General features: G+C 37.3%; 1 protein-coding gene across 2 annotated transcripts; it reads left to right on the forward strand.

Annotated features, from left to right (window-relative positions):
* The first annotated feature begins 8,204 nt into the window (after positions 1-8,204).
* On the forward strand, positions 8,205-24,799 carry LOC133524140 (gustatory and odorant receptor 22-like). Of its 2 annotated transcripts, none has more exons than XM_061859996.1 (10): positions 8,205-8,636; positions 8,843-8,963; positions 9,781-9,919; positions 10,701-10,951; positions 12,295-12,555; positions 13,982-14,109; positions 14,607-14,766; positions 16,570-16,641; positions 17,190-17,279; positions 23,516-24,799. In XM_061859996.1, exons 2-10 carry the CDS (start codon positions 8,853-8,855, stop codon positions 23,588-23,590), a joined length of 1,287 nt encoding a protein of 428 aa, XP_061715980.1. In that variant the 5' UTR covers positions 8,205-8,636; positions 8,843-8,852; the 3' UTR covers positions 23,591-24,799. The 2 variants fall into 2 exon arrangements, with proteins under 2 accessions (XP_061715980.1, XP_061715979.1); XM_061859995.1 differs by having other exon boundaries at positions 8,208-8,636; positions 8,794-8,963.
* Positions 24,800-25,025: the final 226 nt, after the last annotated feature.

A 25,025-nucleotide genomic window follows, 5' to 3' on the forward strand; every position in this document is an offset into this window, starting at 1 on the left:
GTCCTGATATGTGGCCTAATTTTTGCCAATTCACTCAATAAAATTTTGAATTTAAGTGACAAAAGTTGACAACATCTGAACGGTTGCTGTTTCACTCGATTTTGATTACATCGGTATTTATCAGTACGTAAAAAAATTTAATTGAACTATTGAAATATCGTTTCACTCGCTTATGAAACCCGAGAAACAAGAATCGAATTGTATTGTGATCTAATCTTTGAGAGCTGAATTTGAATAAAAGATGAAGTGGAAGTGTGAGGTATCTCCTTTACGTGGACTACAAACAGTATCGAACCTCCAAATCAGGTATGGTTTCTTCCAAATAACTTTAAAAATAAAACATCAGTTTTATTGAACAAGTAGTAATGCCGTATGTTATCTACTCTTATGGTCAAATTCTCGATGATTTCGAGTTATACGAAAATTTAAGAGTTTGTATAAAATATTTATATTTTTTATTTAAGTGGCTAAAAAATAGGAAAGTTGCATAAGGAATATGAAAAAATCTATTAAAATAATTAAATATGCAACATTGACAAATCATTCGAAACAACGCCCTAGACTTTTGTTTTTTTTTTTAACTTGAAGTCTGTGACGTTGGTTTAATATTCTCATGGAGAAGTTTTGAGGAACGCAAAAAAAAAGGTTGATTATTGGATTGCAGCACCTAAAGTGATTTCTAAATTAGCAATTAAACTTTTTTTTGCGTTCGTCTAAATTTGTACATGTATAATAGCGTTAAAATATTTGTAATCTTAATGGCATCGAGAATTGGGTTGAGTTATTGTTTTATTTTTAATTTATACTTGTTATCGTTACATTAAGTTAATACACGTGACGTGATTTTGGCCAGAGCGACTTTGTATTTTGATATTAGACATTTTCTTGGTCCTATATTTTTAACGAATTATTGAACAATTGTGCAATTGTACTTTTGATTTGTTTATAATTACCAGTTTCCTATATTTCGACAATAGTATTACTGTTAATTCTTGGGTCTCACATATATTATTCGTATGAGTATAAATAATCGGTCGTGACGGTTCAAAAGTCAGGTATATTTTAAGTACCTACTGCAGAGGTTCCCAAACTGCGCCGCGGCGCCCTGGTGCGGCGTAGACAGTAAAGAGGGGCGCCGTGAGGCAATCCTCATCACCATGTTACCTATTTATTTCTAATAGCGTAGCTAAATAAGGGCGACGAGACTAAATTTTAAACCCGCAAGTGCGCCCGCACTGCCCGCGGACTGGAAAAGGCTGGAAACCCCTGACCTACTAAGACAGAGAAATAAGTAAGCGTAGAGTGCTCACTCCATACAACTGGTTATAGTGGTGATTAGCCCGAAAGCTCGACAAGTCTCTCAGTCCCCTTAGTCGTCATGCCTTCGTTATGTCATACTTCGAGCTACTAACCAGTTGTATGAAATGAGAATTCTAAGGTTACTTATTTCTCTAAGTACATATATGTAAGATTAAAAATATCTATTATTAATCTCAGCTATGTTAGTGAAATTAGCTTATTATTTACGCAGTTTTCCATCCATTGGCTTATTAAATATTGTAAATACCTAATGTACCTACAAAATGTAAAAATAATCTGTGATATTTTTGTATTACATGGTACCTACACGAAAATGTGGCGTATTTATTTATTTCTGTTTAAACAATACTTTGAGTATACAAATACGTAAGTATATCTTATAATTAATGTACAAATTTACACAGGAATAGTGGTCTATTTCATACGGACCGATACGACCTTCAAACCTTCAAGAGAAGAGCGTACTCCCATCTTAAAAACCGGCATCTCACAACTCTTCCGGTGTTGCAGATGTCCATGGGCAACGGTAATCGCTTACCATCAGGCGAGTCGTCTGCTCGTTTGGCTCCTATATCATAAAAAAAGGAATGTTTAATCCAAATGGGGGGCAGAGGGATGAAACTTGCTTTCATAAGTATAGTCAAAGATAATTTGAAATGGAGGCGTATTGTCAAAGAAAACTTTGTAGCCACGTAAATTTACTGATTTTACTGCCATCTTTCGATACACGATTAAAACTTTTAGAACGCCATTTGACTTTGATCCTTATTTTGTAACTAATATGTCTTAAATTTGTCAAATATCAAACAGTGGCGCCATCTTACCAGGCAGTACCCAAAGGTTATGGCGCAACTCCGGAGGAGTTACATGCGCGCCGCAGACCCTAACACTCCGCACCCTCGTTGAGCCTCGTTGAACGTTTCAATCTATATACATACTTACTTTTTGGTTTCAATCTCAATATTCTCCATACAAATTTTCCTTTAGTTACATTTCCAAAAGTTCGATTAGGGAAAAAACAAAACTATTATATGAAATATTTTTGATTTGTTGTTTAAGTAGTCACACTATACATAAATTATAAAGAAATAGATATCATACACTAAAGAAAAAGTGACCAAATCCACCGGTGGCCGAGGCGGGAATCGAACCCACGTCTTCAGCTTACGCGGCTAACGTCCTGACCTCTAGACAACTTTAAGTAGTCTTGAAAAGTTTAAAGCAGTTGTTGAGCAGGTTCACATAAATTTATACATACCTACATTTTTTCAAATTAAAATTTGGAGCGTTACATTGTCATCAAAATTCTGCTTTACCCTAATCAGATTAATAGCGAATTGTAATTTTATGTTATAATGTTTTAACATCTAATTAATTGCACCTGGTAAGTACGCCTGGGCACTGATATCAAGGGATGTCACGGAAATATACGCCTAACGCGTAGTATATTAATATACCATGAAATTAACTGGATATTCACCTTTCACGTAGAGCGAGAAAATTACCCGTCATGCCATATAAGTAAGTAAGCGTAGGTACCGAATTTAAGAGGATCGTTAGATACCGTCAACCAAAACCCACGAATTAGTATGCTTGAAGTGAATTATATATTTTGACCCCATTTGCATCTCAAACAAAAGACTAGTAGATTGTCTTTATACAATGGACACATCGAATGATTACTTAGGTCTAATGCGAGATTAAAGAATATAAATTATTCGGCTACCTGGAATCGTCTACTGTAAAACGCTTCTGTAGGTCTAGAACTTTTTATAGCATTATCGAGAGATTGACAAAATTAAATATCGGATTAATTGTCATTGGTTGGTAAGCAAAGCAAGACAAAGAAAAATGTATAAAACTAGGTACAGTCAGCGTCAAATACTTTGTAGCAACCAAAGTAGCCAAATAGTTCGGTACACCCTATATTTAGTATGGTGTACCGAACTATTTGGCCACTTTGACTGCTACAAAGTATTTGACGCTGACTGTACCATTAGGTATAATAAGTTAAAACTCAACGAAATGTTAAAAGTATATAAATACAATGCAAATCGACATATATCTATCTCTAGCAATCTCTAGATATATAATGAATATCAAAACGAGAACTTTTGCATTAAGTACGTATATTTTGGTTAGGTTAGGTTAGGTACAGTCAGCGTCAAATACTTTGTAGCAACCAAAGTAGCTAAATAGTTCGGTACACCATATATTTAGTATGGTGTACCGAACTATTTGGCCACTTTGACTGCTACAAAATATTTGACGCTGACTGTACAACGGCCTAACGATCAAATCACATATTTTGACTAAGGTGTAGAGTTTGTAAAGTTAAGGCTTATAGAGCTAGAAGCTTGGCTCTACATAAGATCCAATAACTTTTTGACAGTGCGAGCGTTATGGTTCCGTCTTGGCAACACTTAAGAGCCCTTAATCCTTGGAGCGTTCTCCGATTTCACGAAATAACGCTTAAAAGATTGATGATGCTCGTCAGGGCAAATCTATTGAGCCCGAACACGATGAGGTTATGATGAGTAGATTAGGAGTTCTGGTGACCAACTCCTGACTCCATCATGAGACCCTGGGCCTCATCTAGATCGATGGTGTTCATCAGGGCAAATCTATTGAGCCCAAACACGATGGAGTTATGATGAGTAGATTAGGAGTTCTGGTGACCAGCTCCTGACTACATCATGAGACCCTGGACCTCATCTAGATTGAAGGTGCTCGTCAGGGCAACTCTATTGAGCCCAAACACGATGGAGTTATGATGAGTAGAGTAGGAGTTCTGGTGACCAACTCCTGACTCCATCATGAGACCCTGGACCTCATCTAGGTCGATGGTGCTCATCAGGGCAAATCTATTGAGCCCAAACACGTTGGAATTATAATGAGTAGATTAGGAGTTCTAGTGACCAACTCCTGACTCCATCATGAGACCCTGGACTTTATCTAGATTGATGATGCTCGTCAGGGCAAATCTATTGAGCCCGAACACGATGAGGTTATGATGAGTAGTTTAGGAGTTCTGGTGACCAACTCCTGACTCCATCATGAGACCCTGGACCTCATCTAGATTGATGGTGCTCGTCAGGGCAACTCTACTGAACCCAAACACGATGGAGTTATGATGAGTAGATTAGGAGTTCTGGTGACCAGCTCCTGACTCCATCATGAGACCCTGGACCTCATCTAGATTGAAGGTGCTCATCAGGGCAACTCTTTTGAGCCCAAACACGATGGAATTATAATGAGTAGATTAGGAGTTCTAGTGACCAACTCCTGACTCCATCATGAGACCCTGGACCTCATCTAGATTGATGGTGTTCGTCAGGGCAAATCTTTGGAGCCCAAACACGATGGGATTATAATTAGTAGATTAGGAGTTCTGGTGACCAACTCCTGACTCCATCATGAGAACTTGGACTTCATCCGGGTCAAAAATAATAATGCAAACCCTAACGTAATTTCAAGTGAAAATGCGTTTTTCAGAAAATCGCAGCCAAATAACACTAGACCTTACTCATAGTGTTGTGTTCCTGCCGGTGAGTAAGGTTGCCAGAGCTCAACGAGGGTGGGAGGGGGTTAGGGTCGGCAACGCGCATGTAACTCCACTGGAGTTGCAGGCGTACATATGCGGGCCGTATGCTTGTTTGCCACCGACTTAGTATTAAAAAAAAAGTAACACTGAAAATCCATCAATAAGCGAGTCTGTTAGGCATACTGTAAAAAATGAACTTTTATTAAGATTTTCTAATCGCAGTATATAGCACTTCTCGGAACTCCGTAGCTGATTACGATCGCAACGAATGCCTGACAATCGAGCACAGGTCCGTCCTCTAAGCGCGCTCCGCGCGGACTGAGAGCGGGGCGTCGCTGCTGCGTGATTTATACGTGTTTTAAAAAAAATATAAATTTACGGCAATGTAGGTCCCATAGTTACGATTTTTTTTTTTATAGGTTAACATAAAGTTACAGTTTGCTATAATATTATTTTTAAAGCAAAATATGCGTACAATTTGCGGAAATAAAATATAATAAAACACTGTTTTCGCCAAAAAAATGAAGAAAACTCGGAAGGTATTTTATCAGTTTTTTCAAATGAATCTTCGATTGTTAATCATTCCAGCCCCTCGTACGAGATATGTTGAATCAAATTGTAGTCATTCATGTACCAAATGATTCTTTTTTATAGCAAAATTGAGAACCGAAACGCCACATCTCACTGCAAAATTTGGAAAAGACTCCCAAAAAACCTCATTAAAAAAGAGGTTTAAAAGAGAAAATGAAAATTTGAACTGTTGGAGCCCCTAGTTTAGGAAACGATTATTTAAGTACGTTATCAGTTTTTGAATAAATACTAATAGTTACGTCGTAATCTTGAATGAAAAAGGAAGCATTTTACAAAATACGCTCGTCTGTAGGAATAAGGACTCTTAACATGTTTTTTTTTTTTTTGATGATTTTTTTTACTACGTATGTTTTTGGTGGGATTTCACTTATTCCATCCCCTAAGGTTAGGGGTGGTGGTTAATTAAAAAATCTGAAATACGTATTTTGTTATTTATAACAGTGAGTCCATTTATCAATTTTCAAACCGCTGGCACCAAAATTTGCGGAAGTCGCATAAAAAACTTTCATCCCCTACTTTAAGTGGTTGGGAGGTAAAAGTTCCAAGCTTTTTTGTTGTTTGTATACTAATACTAGCTTACACACCAAATGGCAAATTTTAGCTTTCTAGGACTTCAGCAAGTAGGTACTCTAGAATTTTGATGATCATCAGTGAGTGAGTGAGTGCCGAAATCAGGATTATTTAGATATCAATAAAATCCAAAGAATAAGAGCTATGCAATTGTGAGTCTACTATTAACATCATATCTGCTTTTCTTGAAAGCCACCAGTCAAAACTTACGTAGCTGTGCAAAGTTTATGATATAGAGAAGTAACAGAGCAAGAAGTAAAGAATAGCAAACAAGTAAGTAGGTAAGTAGTCAAATTATAGAAGTTTGTTAACCAAGGGATAAAAGGCATTCATTTCTGCCGAGTTGGAGTGCCAATAGTCCGAGGCTGAAATGATGCCTTTCACCAGAATTAAACACTCTACTTTTCATTTAGAATACGAGAAAAGTAAAATACATGTGTTTAAAAATATAATTTAGTAGAAATTTACCATTTAGGAAAAATATCGTTATTTATGGAATGGGGAGTTAAATATCAGAATGGAAATTGTATAACAAATCCATTTAAAAACCAAATTCAAATTGCTTATCGTAAATTTATTAAAAAATCTTGTACTTGGAAAGTAAAGAAAAAGGGCTCCTCTACACGATGGCGACGCAGCTATGCGGTGGAATGATATAGCATTATCACTTACTCCCCCTAACGCATAAATGCGTCCCTTGGCCGTCTCCGGCCTGCGCTGGGCCATTGTGAAGAGGAGCCAATACTTTCTACACACTATTTAGAACAACAACGACCCTCTTTCAGAGTATGAAAAACAATATACTTATTTTCTTATTCTCAATTTAGGATGTAGTACCTGGGCGACCGAGCTTTGCTCGGTTATAACTATTTATTGTAATATGGTGGTGTATAGGTGATAATCTTAACTACATTTTTTTACTAAATTAAACTTGTCTAAAACAATAAAAATTAAAAAATTATATATAAACTTGAACATATAAAAAAAAAACAAAAGGTAGTCACCGGGCGAGATTCGAACCCGCTACACTCGTTTAGCAGTCCGCGTCTTAACCCGCTGGACCAGACGGACAGTGACCGGCAATACGAAATTAGCGACCATATTCTGCGTCGAAAGAAAAACGCATGAAAACTCGAAAACACGCGTTTTCCCAAACATAAGACTAATCTAGATAGATTGTATACACCCAAAAATCCCCATATACCAAATTTCAGCGAAATCGTTAGAGCCGTTTCCGAGATCACAGAAATATATTTATATATAAATATATATACAAGAATTGCTCGTTTAAAGGTATAAGATAGGTAGACAATGTTGGTGAATTTAAATCTTCGAATGGGATACTTACCTACTGGGTAAACATTTAAAGTGAATTTATTCGTAGGTAGGTAGGTATATGGATATGAGCCGCATGAGATGATATAGGTAACGCAATGATTAGTGTTTGTAATTTTAAATTTACTTATAAGCTTGCCGTTCTGCTTCAAAATTATAACGAAGATACAATATGGAGATTGCATCTCAACGGACCAATAGGGGAAATATATTTACATTTCTTGAGGCATACCCCGCTTAGGGGTCCAGGATCAAGTTAAGTAAGTCATTGACATAAAAATAGAATCTTCCAGCAGGGCACGGGCGGCCTGTCCTTCGGTGTAAGCGGGTAAGATCATTGACTTATCTATTACTTACTTCGTTCGTAAAGTAAAGATGGCTTACGGGCGGTACGAAGTGGGCCAGTACTTTGGTGTCAAATCGCGTTTTGCGCAACCAACGCGAGCCAGTCGTGCAGTCTAACGAAATTGGTAACAAAAAACTTTAGATGGAGTTTACATATAAGAGTTATATTTGTTTGTACCTATAGTTACACTAAAACACCCAAATATAGTCAAATCAAATCAAATCAAATATTATTTATTTTTAGGCAACTATAAGGTCCATATAGATACATACCGTACAAACTAACATATATACAGGGTGCAAAAAAATTATGGGCCCTGGAGGGGAACTACCTTAAATTCTTTAGTTAGCTCATTTTACTGAACGGGAACATACCTTTATTTTTGAAAAGAAACAAAAGTGCATTCAAAGATTTTCTGAAATTCGATTGTCTCACCCAGGAATCGAATCAACAAAAAAATAAACCCTCGCTGTTTTATTATACTTTCGGTAGGATTATTGTATTGTTCAGGATAGAATTTGTCTTATTAGGAGGTAAAAACTGTATTAGGCATAGTGTCCTCTTAGCGATTAAGGAACCCCATAGCGTAGGCGTATTTACCGGTGAAGGTTAATCTCCCAAGAATTTGTTTGTCCATGTCCGTCAAAATAATCATTAGCATGGCATTGAAATGCTAAAGGCGAAGTCGTTGGCTTTAAAATTTAATTAAATTTACACTCATTGTTTACTCGGTCGGTAACGAGGCCTTTTCATGGCGGACCATTAATTCACCATAGTCATTGAGACCACGGGCAAGAGGTGACGTAGGATTTCAGCATAAGTACAGTCACCTTGAGAGAAAAGTGATCGCGTCCGCATAATAATCTCCTAGCAAAGTGTCTCGTTGCACTCATTTTCAGTGTATATTTACGATAGAAATAAGGAAAAGAGGTAAGTGCTTCAAGGAAATATTTAATGGCGCTTTCATCGCAGAAGGAAAAAACTGGCTTGGGCTCGGGGCGTTCCCTTGACTTTTATTGGTTTTATTGGTTTTTCATTCACTGTTTTGATTTTATTATGCAAACGGTGTATTATTTTTCTATTACAGAATACTTATATGTACCTAACTTGCGAGGTCTGAGAATCTAAGTTTACAGATCGCAAAAGATGATCCCCGATCACTACTTCGACGAAGGTCTGAACGGCTCACTGTACCCGGACGATATGAAGCAACTTAATACCGTTAAGTTAGTCTATGAGAAGACGCAGGCCGATTATGTAAGTTTGAAAAAAATCTGTGTTTAATTACTGTTTTTTTACTTTACAGCAATTAAGCACCTACTGCCCATAGGAAATATTACGTAGTATGGAACGCTTATTTGTTTCATGCATATACCTATATCGTGTCATACACGAAGACAAGAAATCTGCCCGTCATCGTGAATGACACGGAAAATGTATGGCGTACTGCTTTATACTTAGTTTTAAAAATACAGACTATAGTTAATTACTTCAAGAGTGTAATTCGCTAGTATTAAATATCGACAGGAGAGTTGAGATTAATGGTTATACATACAGCTAAATACATTGAGTGCGAAAAAGTGAATGAATCAATATTTCAGCCAAATACCTGGAAGGAACTTGTTGATAAATCTTGAAGTTGTCTGCGGCGGTATCATGGTTCCATTTTTATCACTTGTCACTATGCCCGTCACTTTCGCGCTTACATACTTGTTAGAACGTGACAGGCATGGTGACAAACGATAAAGAGCCGACCATCTTAGCCCTGCTGTTAAGCTTTTGCTATTGGTTTGAAAAAAGAACACTAATCTCAAAATCCCGCTATCATATCATATCATACACATAACATATTGGTGTTGCATGACCTCAACTTTGGTGCTGATCTAGTGTCGATACATATAATGTGTAAGTAAACATTTTCGGGAGTAAGTCTATTTTATTAAGACATTACTTGAATGTGGTAAATTCCTTATACTATTATACCAATAGGTAGGTACTTAAATGGCTTACTATCTGACCAAAAAAAAGTCGTTCTGTCAAATCTAACATGTATTAAGATTAGCCGCTTATACAGGAGCAAGAACAACGAGACATGCTCTCTTCACAAGATGGCGACACTTGCGAGACCCACGATCAGTTCTATCGCGACCACAAGCTGCTGCTCGTGCTGTTTCGGGCTCTAGCCGTAATGCCTATTACCAGGTCACGCCCAGGTTTGTTAGATTTTGTTTAAGCTGTGACGCCCCATTGTCCCCATTCTATGAATTTTCAACGAGACCAAAACAGAGAGAGCAAACAAAGAGAGGCGAGCATTTTAGTGTCTAAAAAACAAAAAGTCTCTCTTCTCATAAATTAATGGCGTAACTAGCGCTTATTTTCTGTCTGTGGAGAAAACCGACTTCTATTCGTTAATGTTCCATCCACGTGTTAATTTGTGTTAAAGTTTTAAGTTCATCCGTACATCTGTACCCCTAGTGTAAATTTATTCGATAGCGAAACGTATAAAAATATTGAATGCCATTATTATTAAATTTAAAATCGAAGCCATGTTTCCTAAGAACAGATGTGGCTATCTACTCGTATCATAGGTAGTTTCGGTTTCGGACTTCTCCATACTGACCATTTTGGAGTGATCACCCTGTATATATTTTATACTACGTCGGTGGCAAACAAGTATACGGCCCGCCTGATGGTAAGCAGACTCCACAGGAGTTACATGCGTGTTGCCGACCCCCCCCCCCGTCCTCGCTGAGCTCTGGCAACCTTACTCACTGGCAGGAACACAACACTATGAGTAGGGTCTAATAGTGTTATTTGAGTGCGGTTTTCTGTAAGGTGGAATATATTAATACATTTAAGAAAAACAGAATTATATTTTTAATTACAAAATAAGTATTTATCTGTCTGTATATATCCTAATATTGATTCTACGCGGTATTATATTTGTTTCAATAAAAAAGTGTAATATTCACTGAACCCATCCCATGTTACCAGGTACAATCACCTTCAGCTGGAAATCCCGCGCTACCATGTACGCCATCTCCTTCTACATAGTAGCCACTGTGGTGGTCCTCATGGTGGGCTACGAGCGCGTCATGATCCTCCGCTCCATCAAGAAGTTCGACGAATACATCTACGCCGTCCTGTTCGTGGCATTCCTCGTGCCGCACTTCTGGATACCCTTCGTGGGGTGGGGCGTGGCGCACCAGGTCGCCATTTATAAGACTAGCTGGGGGAAGTTTCAAGTAAGTTTACCTACTCGCTAAGACAAACCTTTTTTTAGACATCACCATAATTTCCTCTTTCCAAAGATGCCAAGGTTTTTCTGCGTCTTGCCCATAGTGATGCAAAATAATGGTTCATGACTTCACTTTTCAAACGCTAATATCTACATTATGGCATCCTCCTTGCCATGTCGTTATTTCACCCTAGGGGAACTCGCACCATTGCTTAGGAGCTCCTGTCCTACCTACATAAATAGTAGCCATCATGGTAGACCTCATGGTGGGCTACGAGCGCGTCATGATCCTGCGCTCCATCCACAAGTTCGACGACTACATCTACGCCGTCCTGTTCGTGGTGTTCCTCGTGCAGCACTTCTGGAGAGCTTGGGGAAATTACAACATTAACGTTATCAGAAGTTCCCAAACTTATCTGCGTCTAGCCCGTCTTAGAGCCAACATATTATTGTTTTCATGAGCCTACTCTTCATGTGGTAGTAGTACAATATTGCATCCTCCTTGTTTACCTCGCTATTCCATCCTAGGGAATCGAGCTCCATTGTTTAGGAACTTCTGTTGTATATTGTGACCATTGTGGAAGTTCTCAAGGCATGATGCTCCGCTCTATCAGAGTTTCGACGTCTTCATCTATGCATCCTTACTTACAGGATCACTAGAGTGTCTGTCTGTCCGTCTGTCACAGTTAAGGGCCACCCCACAATAGCGTCTTTTGAGCGTCGGCGTCTAGTCAGCGCTATGGAAAATGGCGTCGCTGCGCAGTTGCGCCAACGTTGCGTCGAGCAGCAGTCATAGAGTTGACTATATGCCTAAGCTCAGGAGACGCTAGTTTGGGGTCTCTCTTAATAATCCAAAAAATAACTAGTAACATTTTTGAAGGGTAAATTGTAAAATAATGATGATTTTTTTTACAAATAATGTCGTGTGACAGATTCATCAAACGATTGTGACTTTTTACAAATGAAGCTTATTGTGAGGATTTCAAATATATTATAATTTATAATTTTATTGTAAGGGAGATGATTTTGTTAAGATGTTGATCACAAAAATCAAGTGATAGTTGTCTTATGGAACAAACATGTAAAAAAAAGTGTGATTACGGAACCCTTGGTGTGCGAGTTCGACAGGTATTTGGCTGGTTTTATTTACGGGCAAGTAAGTCTCGCGTTACCATGTTCGCTTTCGGGAGATCCAAACCTTTACATGCGTGTAAATCCCTCTTAAGTAGTAGAAATAAGTGTTCGTTCGGTGCGGCATTGTGCTTTCCTAGAAGTGTGAGTGACGTGATTTTACGTTAAAGTATCCTATAAAAATGAAATTCTTTAGAATAACGCTGATTTGATTTCTAGGTTCGATACTACCGTGTGACTGGCGAAAACCTGCAATTCCCAAACCTGCAGACCCAGATCGTCATCATAAGCGTGGGCTGCCTTCTCCTGGCCGTATGCTTCCTCCTTAGCCTCTGCGCTCTCATGGACGGCTTCCTCCTCCGCCACACAACAGCCTACTACCACATCATCATCATGATCAACATGAACTGCGCTCTCTGGTTCATAAACTGCAAAGGCATCAAGATAGCCTCGCAAAGCCTTTCGGAATGTTTTCGCAGGGTACGTAAAATTAAATTTCCGTTTTATACCGCATTTTTATGAATGTGACCGTGTAAAATAGATGTATATTGGATCACAACATTGATTGCCCTAATGTAATATAGGGAATAAAAAGGTTATTTTCGTTATTTTACGATTCATGGAGAATGCACTCAGCTATGAAATTGGTGTAATAATAAAAATATATAGGATTAGGAAATATGGAACCAGCGAAAATATGAAAGGTACACATATAATAAAAGACAACCGGACAGGTCTCATTTCTTCATCACTCTTGAGTGCTAATATGATTGTTTATTTCACAAAAGAACATCCCTGCAAGCTGGAGCCCGATTCAGATTTTAATTCCTTTTTAAATTTCTGGCCCAGATGTCACTGTTGACAGCTAACAGGTCATACTCATATCCATTACGGATTTGTAACGAAAAACTTAAATCTGAACGAAAATGCTCCTTGAGGGCGAGTTGAACTTCACAATTTTGTTATGAGATGGTTCTGGATATGATCTGTCAGCTGTCAACAGTGACATTTCTTCAACCAGAAAGAAGAACATGTCCTTAACCGTTTCATAACAAGATTATAAAGTTAGAATTGCCGTCCTTGGCGCTTGCATCTTTATAACCCAGACAAATATAAGACCAACGGCTGATTGTATGAAACAAAGTTCTACAATTCTTACCTAGATGTAAAAAACCTTAGAGTTATAGAAACCTTGGGATCCGCGAAAAACTTTTTATGACATTTGACCTTGAATTTCGTGAGCTGATGAATTCCGACGCGCACACGACATTTTTTGTGACTTTTAGGAAACCCTTAATCTGCCTGGGTTATTATGCACGCAACTCTCGAGCCAGTAGGTAAGAAGCTGAGCATGAACCTAAATCACTAAATTTTGGTTTAGTAACTCAGCTCCTGTACACTAAAAACAACAATAGATGTAGGTACAACTAGTTCCTATTCTCACGAGATACGCGCAAATACCTTTGCCTTACTACCGCATTGTTTGTTTTCGTACAATAGAGTACACACAATAGAATACATTTTCCAACCATAATAAAATGCGAGCTCCCTATGCCTATTTCGAGCAAAACTTTACTTTTTAGCTTATATAAAGAATAGCTTCCAATAATATACTTAAAGTGTGGTAATTACTTGGTATCATTTTATTAATTATAATTACAAAATGCACTTTATTTTGTGTCTTCGTTTTTGTATCTCAGTGTTTATCATTGTGCACTAATGCCTCGACCACGAAACGCTCGCTTATAGAGTCAGACAGACCAAGCTAATATGGCAGCGGTTTTGACAGCACATACTGTGCAAGTGTTATTTAGATGTCATAATTTTATAGAAGCTTAATACCTTATTTATATCATAATATATAAATGTAATAAATATACCTAATCCTCTAAACCTAATTCTCTAGGACGTAAACGTGGAGATCTCGGCGAAGCTGATATCGCGGTACCGCTTCTTGTGGCTGAACCTCTCTGAGCTGCTGCAGTCGCTTGGCAACGCCTACGCGCGTACTTACTCCACATACTGCTTATTCATGTAACTATTTTATACTTCATGGAAATGTAAGGACTCTTTCATGCATCAGAGCATATCAAAAGGATTTTTATTATCACCATTATATTACATACTTACTATCATGATCAATGCTCCAATTCAATACAAATACAACGCTTCATTTGCGATGTTAGCGCCAATTTCTTTATGGTCTCTCTGAAGGAACGACACGTTTTCATTAAAGGAATAATAAAACTTGCTATTCGAACACAATGTTTCGAAACCCCGTTTTCGGTGAAAACCCATTTCCCCTAGTTAAAACTTGTTTTCCGTATTGCCTCAGTGAAAACGCGTTTTCACTAGTGTCCTTGGCAGTAAAATTAAATGAATTAGTCACCCCTGCTGAAACTCCGTAACATGTCGAACGCCAAATAAAATCTTGTCTGGGTCCACAAAGTTAATTTTAATTTCGATGCAGTCCATACTGTGTGTTTACTTTTAAAATGTGAGCTGATTAATTAACAAAAATACTCGTAAAGGTTCTTCAACATAACGATCGCGGTGTACGGCGCACTGTCTGAGATCGTGGACCACGGCTTCGGATTCAGCTTTAAGGAGATGGGGCTCTTTGTCGACGCCGCTTATTGTTCCACTTTACTGTTCATCTTCGCTGACTGCTCCCACAAGTCCACGCTCAAGGTAAGATTTGTATGGTTGTTTGCTAAATTAAAACAAAGGAAAATAATTAAACATCACCATCGCGGTGTACGACGCGCTCTCTGAGATCGTGGCCCACGGCTTTGGATTCAGGTTCAAGGAGATGGGGCTCTTTGTCGACGCTGCTTACCTACTGTTCCACTTTACTGTTCATCTTCCCTAACTGCTCCCATAAGTCCACGCTCAAGGTGAGATGGTGAGGTTGTATTTTTCTGCTAAAATAAGATAAACGCAACCAATGTAATTGAAAATGTCCATATAATAAAATATAAAAAAATACGTATGTATTGCTCTAATTGTACTTATACGTATTAGTGTGGGGTGCGCATAAAATTACAGTGCCTAATTTTCTGACAGCTGACCAATTTTCTAGAGCAAATAAAAAAAAACCGCGAGTTCGTTTTACTGGCGCACCGAGGGTTCCGTACACACTTTTGAATTATCTCGTGTATAAAAGTATAAAAGCGAAAGACTTGATCAGAAGTACCTATAAATACTAAGTATAATTGTGTACAGCGCCATCTATCGGCAAATTGTCTAACTGATTTGTGAGTATTGGTTTTTCGAGGATAATTCGGCTCTATCGTGTTAAACTATTTCAAAAAATAATCTTTTTTTTAAATAAGGGTTTAATGTAATCTCATAGAAATTTCAAGTGTCATAAAACACACGTAAAGTTGGTTAAATTGCAAACGGAATTCGGAATTGTTTTATTTATTTAAAAAAAAGTTACCAAGATAGAGGTCTGATTAGTACTAAAATTTATGGCAATGTTGATATTATGTAAAAGTTTCATAATTTTTCTTCGATAAACTTCGGAGATAAGGGTGATGGAGGAGTGATGTTTATTTTCACATTTTCCTTCATAAATCAATTTTTGTTCAGTATGAAAAAAAATGTTTAGAATCTACAATTTGAGCTCTTTCAAATGATACTCCACTTGACCTAATCACTCGATTTTGAAATTTTGCCCCCTCTTCATATTGGGCATTTTCCATAGGTAATAAAATAAAATATGTCTGGGTTAGCGTTGTTCATAACTATTTCAAATTTCAAATCGATAGCTTAAGTGGTTCTGGAAATATTTAGCGATGTGACAGACAGACTGATAGTCGGACAGACGGACAGAGTCGCACCATAAAGGATGACTCACGCTAGACCGGGCCGGGGCCGAGCCGGAGCGTCCGACACGTTATTTTCTATGACGGCTGATTGGTGATCACGTGGTATTCCATAGAAAACGAAGCGCCGGAAGCTCCGGCCCAGCCCCGGCCCGGTTTCTTTTGTACCGTTTTGGTACGGAACCCTAAAAATAAACGCCTGATTAGTTCCGGCTTGTTGTAGAATTTTTTTGATGCGCCGCCATTGATAGCTAACTACACAACTTTGTCGGTCTTGTACCCTAATCTCAAAAGGAAAACGGAATTCTTATAGGATCAGAGGATCACTCGTGTGTCTTTCTGTCGTCTGTCTATTTCAATATGCATCCAAATACATTATATGGCGATGTCATGGCGAGGGAACTTCCTAAGTTTTCATTAGTACCTATAATTTAGTGCATATTATCCATGAATACACAACTATGATTTGCTTTTCCGTCATAATTAGAGAGTTTTGAAGAGAAGCGTGCATCTTAATATATATCGACATATCTCCAATCTCCAATTACATACCAGCGTTGATGGAATGAATTATTACTTGCAGAAACAACAACGGAGTTATAATTAGCAACGCTTTAAATAGATCTATTTATATTAGAGAAATTGACACTCGTTCTTTATATAGGTGGCGGCCGGAGTTCAAGACACCTTGTTGGGTATTGACGTGTTGGCTATCGACAGGCCAGCTCAAAAAGAGGTTTGAGTATCTCTTGAATCTACACTACTAATCAAACTAAGTAGATGTAAAAAAATATCCTTTAATTTGAGGCTCTAATTGGTATCGCATTGTAAACAGGCAAAAAGTTATTATTTTAAATTCAGTACCCCTAGTGTAAATTTGATCGACATCATAACGTGAGGAACGCGTTTGCGTTAAGTCTCATTTTGTATAGGATTTTGAGTTTCCAAAACGTCCCGCTTGGCGCGCTCTTTCTAAATCCAATACAAAATGAGACTAAACGCAAACGCGTACGTCACGTTTCGAATTTATTTACACTAGGGGTACAGATTTATCAAACTATAAAAGCCATACAAAAAGTTAACGTTTAACCTACCTTTTCTAGTCAGTAAATTAAATTTATCGAATTTACACAGAGTCATACTAACATAAACTAATTGTGCGTTTTAAACTAACGTATCTTTAGTAATAACTAGTATTCGTGTACTATTATGTGAGTTAATCCGAAAAATTAACTTATGCGTAGGTATGTCTTTAAGCAAACGTGAACAGAGTTTCATTTGCAGATCGACCACTTCATCCAAGCCATCGAGATGAATCCCGCTGTTGTGAGCCTTAAAGGCTACGCGCACGTCAATAGAGAGCTACTTACTTCGGTGAGTATTATATAGTAGAATATGACCGTGCGCACCAAGTGGGCATGCAGCGCTATCCAGCGCGTCAGGGTTATAACCGCGAAAATCGAAGTTCGTCAATTGCGGGTATTTTTCTCTGTCACTCTAATTACGTCTTAGTGAGAGTAAATTAAAAGAGAAAGATCCCCGCAATTTGCGAATTTCGGTTTTCGCGGTAGGCCTCCAGCACCGGGCTGTCCCAGCGACGCGCCAACGTGTATCGTATCCTCAACATCATCACACTGTCTGTTAGGTCCCACTGTTGATTTGATATGAAGATACAGTCAAGGTTTATAAAGTGTTGTTTTATATTTGAATAAGACTTGACATACAATTTGCAATTTGCAAACTACAATTAACTAAACTAAAACTACTATAAAACTAAAAATATAAATCAAAAACGGGCCAACGTGGCATGGTGCCGAGGATGCTGGCAGCATTTCCTCGCTGGATCGCTATGCTCAGGCGATGGGCGAGGAAGCTGCCAGCTCTCTTATCCCCGGTCCCATCCACCAGCCGTTTCGCCAATTGTCGATATAGGCCCTGTCCTGTAGTAGTTGGATTTCCTTTCATAGCTGAAATGAACCAGGGGGCCAAGATGACGATTGTTGATAGAAAACGCCAATTGAAATTTAATAATCTATGGAAATAGACATAATATTACATTCGCCAGCATATAAATCGCTTTGAAATGCATGCTAATTTCTCCGCTCAATGTAACAATGAGGTAATGTACCAAAACAATTTTTTTTTTTTTTAATTTAATTTAATTTATTTATTTGGGAAACATACAGCACATAATAATACAATAAGGTACAAGATAAAGTTAGAACATAAGCCAAAACAGTTTCCACTTACAGCTAATACAAAATTCCTTTGCTCCGAAAAAAAGTACAATATTTGGGTATTTTTAATTTAAAGTTGAATTTAACAGTTACATTTAGTAAATAAGATAATACACGAGCACGATTAACAATTATAACAAGCATACTTTAGAATTTTGAAAATAACAAGCACAATTTTTATTTAGACTTTGAAATTTTAAATTATGATTATTCCTGAAATGCACACAAATTGCTCACTTGCTCAGTAGGTCGGTGTGACGGAGCATGGCAACCACCTAGTATTTATCCCTACCTGGGTACGCATTCCGTACAAGAAATAATATTTATCAGCACCAACTAGGACTTTTCTTTATAAGAAACTCATTTTTATGCAAGATCTGTTTACTCCATTTATTAAAACTATTTACTTTCAGCAAGATTTTCACGTTAACACTTTACATGAGTGTCTGTTGACTCATTTTATTAGTTAAGACGAAAGGGGACGGCCGCTGCCCCATACAAACGTAGTCCCCATTTTCCTCTCTAAGGAAAATGATGACTACGTTTGTATGAAAATGCCAGTTCGCACGGGTTCTCCACTTTTGTCTTAAGGGCAAATACGTTTACTGATGACCACGAGGTTGAAAATTAAAAACCGGCCAAGTGCCAGTCGGACTCACACAGGAAGGGTTCCGTTTCCGTACCATTATCTATAAAAACGGTCACCCATCCAGGTACTGACCCCGCCCGACGTTGCTTAACTTCGGATTGGATGAGAACCTCGAGATTGGAAAGAAATATTTATTTTATTCTGTTTTAAGTATTTGTTGTTATAGCGGCAACAGAAATACATAATCTGTAGAAATTTCAACTGGCTAACTATCACGGTTCATGAGATAGCCTGGTGACAGACGGACGGACGGACGGACGGACAGCGGAGTCTCAGTAATAAGCTCCCGTTTGACCCTTTGGGTACGGAACCCTAAAAATGTGCTTGAAGTCCATCTTTGCTTTAGAATTGATTAAAGTGATATAGTAAAGTTATTTTTAACCCACTATTAATAGTACAAATAGTAGTCATAGTCATAAATAGGTTATTCAAATGGCCTTCCGGTTATTAAATAACCTAATTCTGCGCATAACCTCGCAACCGTCTCAATCCGTTATATGATTTCAAAAGCTTTATAATTTCTGTATCTGACAGCTATAGTAAGCTCAGTCCACATTGTTCACGTCCGCCCCTGAAAAGCTACAGGCTTGTACAAATGTAAACACTCGTAGATGCCAACCGTTTCTACTAGAGTAGGACCAAGCTAATTATTACTGCAATAACTACCGCGACAAGCGAAAATCGAAATTTCGTTATCTGCCCCTTTAGGGGCATGGCACACTGCGTCCGTTTCGCACGTCGATCCGACATGCCAGGGGGATGCCGCTATAATACAAGCATAACGTTGTCTTGCTCAAACTTCGAATATGCAAGACTGATAGAGGCAGATAACGAAATTAAAATTTTTGGTGTTTCGCAGTAGGCTGCTGTTGATGTCACGAAAAGTTTTGCGTAATTCCCCTATTCTGTGTCCTTTAAATTATACTGCTTTAATTCTGCATGGAATTTCCAATGACAAAGTGTGGCAATGTCATCATTAATGTGATATTTCTATGAAAATGTACCTAATAAAAATGATACTCACTCATTTTACTATATTCAAGTGCAAAGTTAGCTTAAACGGACTAGTGTAGTCTGAGGGCCTATCGCGAAAACATAAAAAACTAAATTTTGTCGGCCTGCTGCTCAAGAGTGATAGAGAGATAGATAACGAAAATTCTATTTTCGATCTTCGCGGTAGGCGTTCTAGTTACGTTAAGTTTTCATAAAATAATTTGGCAACGCCCCCGTGATACGTAAAGTTTGACATCACAAAATAATTTCAATGCTTGCATTAATTGGGTACCTGACAATTTTTTGTAAATAATGTCTATCGATCTTGGCTCATGGCATTTAAGCAACACAAAGGTCAGAAATGAGAATTAAAGTCAGACGCTTGCACTCGACGATTGAATCGCCTCTAACAAAATGATACCTAATGTAATGTGACGTCACATCACATTAGTCTGTCCTTAATCTATGGCAGATAAAGAGAATTGCTATGTTAACCCTGAAATATTGCGTTTATGTATATAGTTGTCATACAATTTATTTTCCAATAAAATGTAAGGAATCGAATGGTATCATTTTCTTTTTACATTTTGAAAGTAAAAAAAAATATTTTACACTTTGGATGTCTTTTTAAATAGATGGCTCAATTTCTATCCATTTATCTAAATTTTGTTATAATATTCAACATGTGTCAAGTACCCAATTGTGTGAGTTGCTGTACAAATAAAAAAAAGTTTGTTAGGTGTGTAAAATTAGTTGTATGCGATGCGACTAATGTCTTTTATCACGTAGCATGCCCTCAAACATAATATTTAACGAAAAACATTTTTCCATCCACCTCTAAATTAAAAGTTAGGAGGGCTACCACAAACTTTCAGTGATTGGCAATCTCCGACTATATCGTGCTTGGTGTAATATTGGAACGGCAAAGGCCGACAGACTCAAGACTAAGCCGATCTCAGAGTTTTGACATTCTTAGCCGACTTCGGGTTCCTTTGGGAAACAAATGAGAAATTAGCTAAAGTCACTAAGGTCAGTTCATAAATTTTCTACTTGCTATTTTCGTTAAGTGACGAGAGTGGTTTGGCAAGTAACTTTATAATTGATTATGTTCCTTTGAAAGAAAAAAAAAACAATTTAATTTGTTTCACACTTGGTAATTTTTTTAGTACAACAAAATTGTCTTAAAATCTCAGTGTCCCTCAGGAAACAAAAACAAGTAGAGCCTCTAAATCCTGCCCAAGAAGAAACTGTTCGCTCTTTTGCATACTAAAGCTCTGAGAAGGAACATAATTAAAATTCGGCTACAATTTAAGAACAATTTGAGAAGTTTTGCTTCAATTATCATATTCATCATACATACTTCCTCGTGCCAAGGAGAATTATATTATTCTTAATTTAGTATTTTACTCGCATATTATTTTGGTGACAAAAGGAAGTTTTGATGTACCTAGAGTCTTTTAAAAATAACAACAGATTAATGCTCGTTTTAAACTTAAAACAATCGTTGCGCACTTTTGTAGTAATTTTATTTAGAGGCTAATTCCTCAATATACTGCACACAAGTAAAAAACTCGTACTAAACCCCGGCTTAAAGGTATACTCCGAGCATGCTCTACCAGTCAGCCTTAATTTAATCGAAAATTTTACACTAGTTAAGACCACAAGTTATGTAAGTAAATATTTTTATATGCACCGCAAAGAAAACAAATTCAAATACAGATTTACAGTACAGGGCTTCCCAAGACTATGGGATATCAAGGGAAAGTACCTTAAATAGTAGATGTTATTTTTAAAAGTTAGTGAAGTTAGTTCTCAGACGAAGCAAGTAATTCTTAGAAAATCTTTAAATGCAGAATTACTAACTTTTAGAAATACCATAGTCTTCTTTCAGCATAATATCCTATCTACGATATTTAAGGTACTTTCCCTTGATGTCCCATAGTCTTGAGACGCCCTGTATAAATAATGCGCATCAGGCGGTCTTATCGATGTAGGTAAGCGATCTCTTCACAACAACCTTAGGGTACTTATTAAATGAAAACCTAAATTTATGCTTCAGTGTGATGTGTACACGGTAATCTGGCAATTAGCCACTTTCAGTGTTGAGCAGTGACATTTGGATTACTGCAACATAAACGCATATTGCTTGTGTCAGCGCAACTTAAAGGGGCCCACTGATTAACAGTCCGCCGGACGGTATCGGCCTGTCAGTTAGAACAAAAAGTTGACAGTTCCGAACAACTGACTGGCCGATACCGTCCGGCGGTTAATCAGTGGGCCACTTTACGTGTATGCATTTACATGCAGGTTTTTAGAGAATATACGTTCTTCTACTATCACATTTAAGGTGTTTCACGACCCCTGTCTCTGCTCGAGACGATATTATATAACAAGATCTGTCTTGTTATTTGAACACGTAAAAGTCATAATACGTACTAAGTTTGTATACAATTATTAGCACTTTTGTCTCATCAATATGTGTTGCATGGAATTAAAAATGTTATCACTTTAGTACATCTAGCGGGCGTACGAAAAGGCGTTCGGTTACCAAGTAACACGAGAAGCAAGCCTTTGGAATTGGTTCACACTGGAATAATCACCTCATTAGAAACAGTTAGCTACAATCAACTAGTTCTATTTGCTCTCTAAATTACAATTGACGCAATGCAAAGTTCTTCCGAGAAACTCAGGGAACTTCCTTCCAAAGTTACGCAAGCTCGAGCATACGTACATATTATGTATTATACTTCACAAATAGAATGTTTCAACTCTCTGTGTGATCTTACAAAAAATCTAAATAAGCTTATTAAGGCTCATAAGATTCTAACGTTGGACCAATATAAGCCTATGTAGGCTTACAAGATACTTACGTAAAAGCGATATTAGCCTAAGGTAGCTTAAATAAGTTTTGGAAAGATTACTGTAAATGCAAGCAGCATTCAATTAGACTGATATTAGAACGATATCAAAATAAATACGCTTATAATTTGTGCCCAAATCCGGGCTTATACGATGCTATAAGATCAATATAAGAGCGAAAAAATTGTAGTCTTGAGACTATTCTAAGCGTGTTTTTGCTAGTTGGGTAGTATACATATTTAGGTGTGTAATATGAAGAAGGTAAGAAGTTTTGGCTTTTTGACTCTTGATATATCTTGATATTTTGTCTGTCGGAAAAAAATGTACCCGTTTTGTCTTAATTATCCTTATTTTCTATACAAAATTTATTAGTCAATTTTGTAACGGTCCATACAATATGTATGGTTAACTGCGTTACAAAACTGACAATTAAAAGTGGGATACTTTTTTTATTGCTAAAATCGATACAGCTCGTTAAAAAAAGTACGGGGTACATATTTTCTGAAAATGCCCATTTTTATAGAAATTTAACATTAATGATGACATTGTAAACGCTATGCAGAGTTAGCTTGGACCGAGTCTAAACGAATTTTAATAATTTAATATAGAACGAAACCGAATTTAATAAACTTACTTAGCATGAGTGAACCGCGACAGTCTCACGTGCGAGATAGACTATCCATCTTTTCTAAACCTATTAATTAGACGGCCGACGGAGGGACGGATAGTCTATCTCGCGCGCGAGATATTATCGCGGCGCACTCATGTGAAGCTTACAGAAAGGCAGCTCAATTATTTTTTAAATATATCCACTGTTGATTTTATGCACATCAGTATTGTATTTTTTAAAACCCTGTTTTTTTTTGTTTCAGGCAATAAGCATGATAGCTATTTATTTAATTGTGCTGCTGCAGTTCAAGATATCGCTACCAAAAGCTGACTCTTAAGACACCCAAATCACCTAATCTACTTGGAACTTTCCTGCAGCGCAAAGTTTATTCACTTACTGAGACAAACTTATTCCATAATAATTGCCGTATGTTGCTAGTCTGTGACAAGTTAGATGGGAAATTGCTATTACTGGAAGTGGTATTAGTGAATATACTGTGTACGCCCACTTTACTCTTATTTTGTCCTCCCATTCTCACCATATGAAGCATTAAGTAAATATTAATTAATGTTCACAGTTATTAGCTTACGTTAATGTTCAAAGTTTAGCACAGAAAGTTATGCTTAGCATCCTAGCTTTCATATAGAAAGTAGTTCAAAAAGCAATAGACGAAGTTATAATTTCGTGAGTTGAAATGTTAGTAGTTGAAATGTAATTGTACATAGCTACAGTAAATTTAGTCAATTATAAGTTAGACGTAGATAATTAAAATAATTTTGTCACCGATATTTTAATAATAGGGTAATAAGTTTTAGCCGATTTTTTCCTTCAGATGTCAATAAAATTTGGTACATACATAGAGTTCCCTATTCTGTACATAATAAGCGCAATTTCACCGTGTGTCTGAAACAATCTTCCACTTAAACAACTTCCAATTACATAGGACATTTTTTCGTCCCCTTTTTGTTTGATAAAATCTAGCGATACCATTGTAAATACCTAGTTTAGCAAATTTCGTACAATAAAGGAAGTTGAAAACTGCTGTCATTTTCTATTCTGTTAACAACCCTATACATTCTGGCCGCGAGAAAGTATAGCGCGTTTAAAAAATATTGTACGAAATGATACTAACGAAATACAGTTATGTAAAAAAATATAATATGGGATACAGTAAAGATCGTGTCATTCACGAAACGCGTGCCTTGACTCGTAGAGTCATGTTATTAAAGGTCAAAACAACAAATCACATCAAGGTGTTACAAATCTTCGCGTCATCGTGGATGGCAACGAACTATAATCCCATCGGCATTAGTGTAAGTTCATAAACTCTAAAAGTTGTAAAGTTGTAATTATTTGACTTTTAATTTTTTTTTCGTTGTCTCCGATACCCAAAGGTTGTCTGGAAGAGATTGCTCTTAAGCGATAAGACCGCCTGTTGTTACCTCTATCAAATTGTCTTTGTATGTTTCTGCACGTTTATTGTAAACTATGTGAGGTGTGCAATAAAGTGTATTGTATTGTATTGTAAAGTAAAGGATCTAAATTATGTGTGTTTTCATTTATAAGTAAATTACAACTTGATTTCAACAAAATGTTATTCGTAATTTTTCCTACATTTCGTTGACGCATGCGTTCAACGCTGCGTTTATCGCATAAAACAACCGCGCGTTTAAAACTGTCATATCGCTCGAAAATCCGAGTGAATATAGATATTCTCGACCCTTAGCCTGGAGTGGTGTCATTTGCAGACTTCTAGTTTCAGATTGTCATGC

The sequence above is a fragment of the Cydia pomonella genome, chromosome 13 (assembly GCF_033807575.1).
Source record: "Cydia pomonella isolate Wapato2018A chromosome 13, ilCydPomo1, whole genome shotgun sequence".
Taxonomy (NCBI): Eukaryota; Metazoa; Arthropoda; class Insecta; order Lepidoptera; family Tortricidae; genus Cydia; species Cydia pomonella.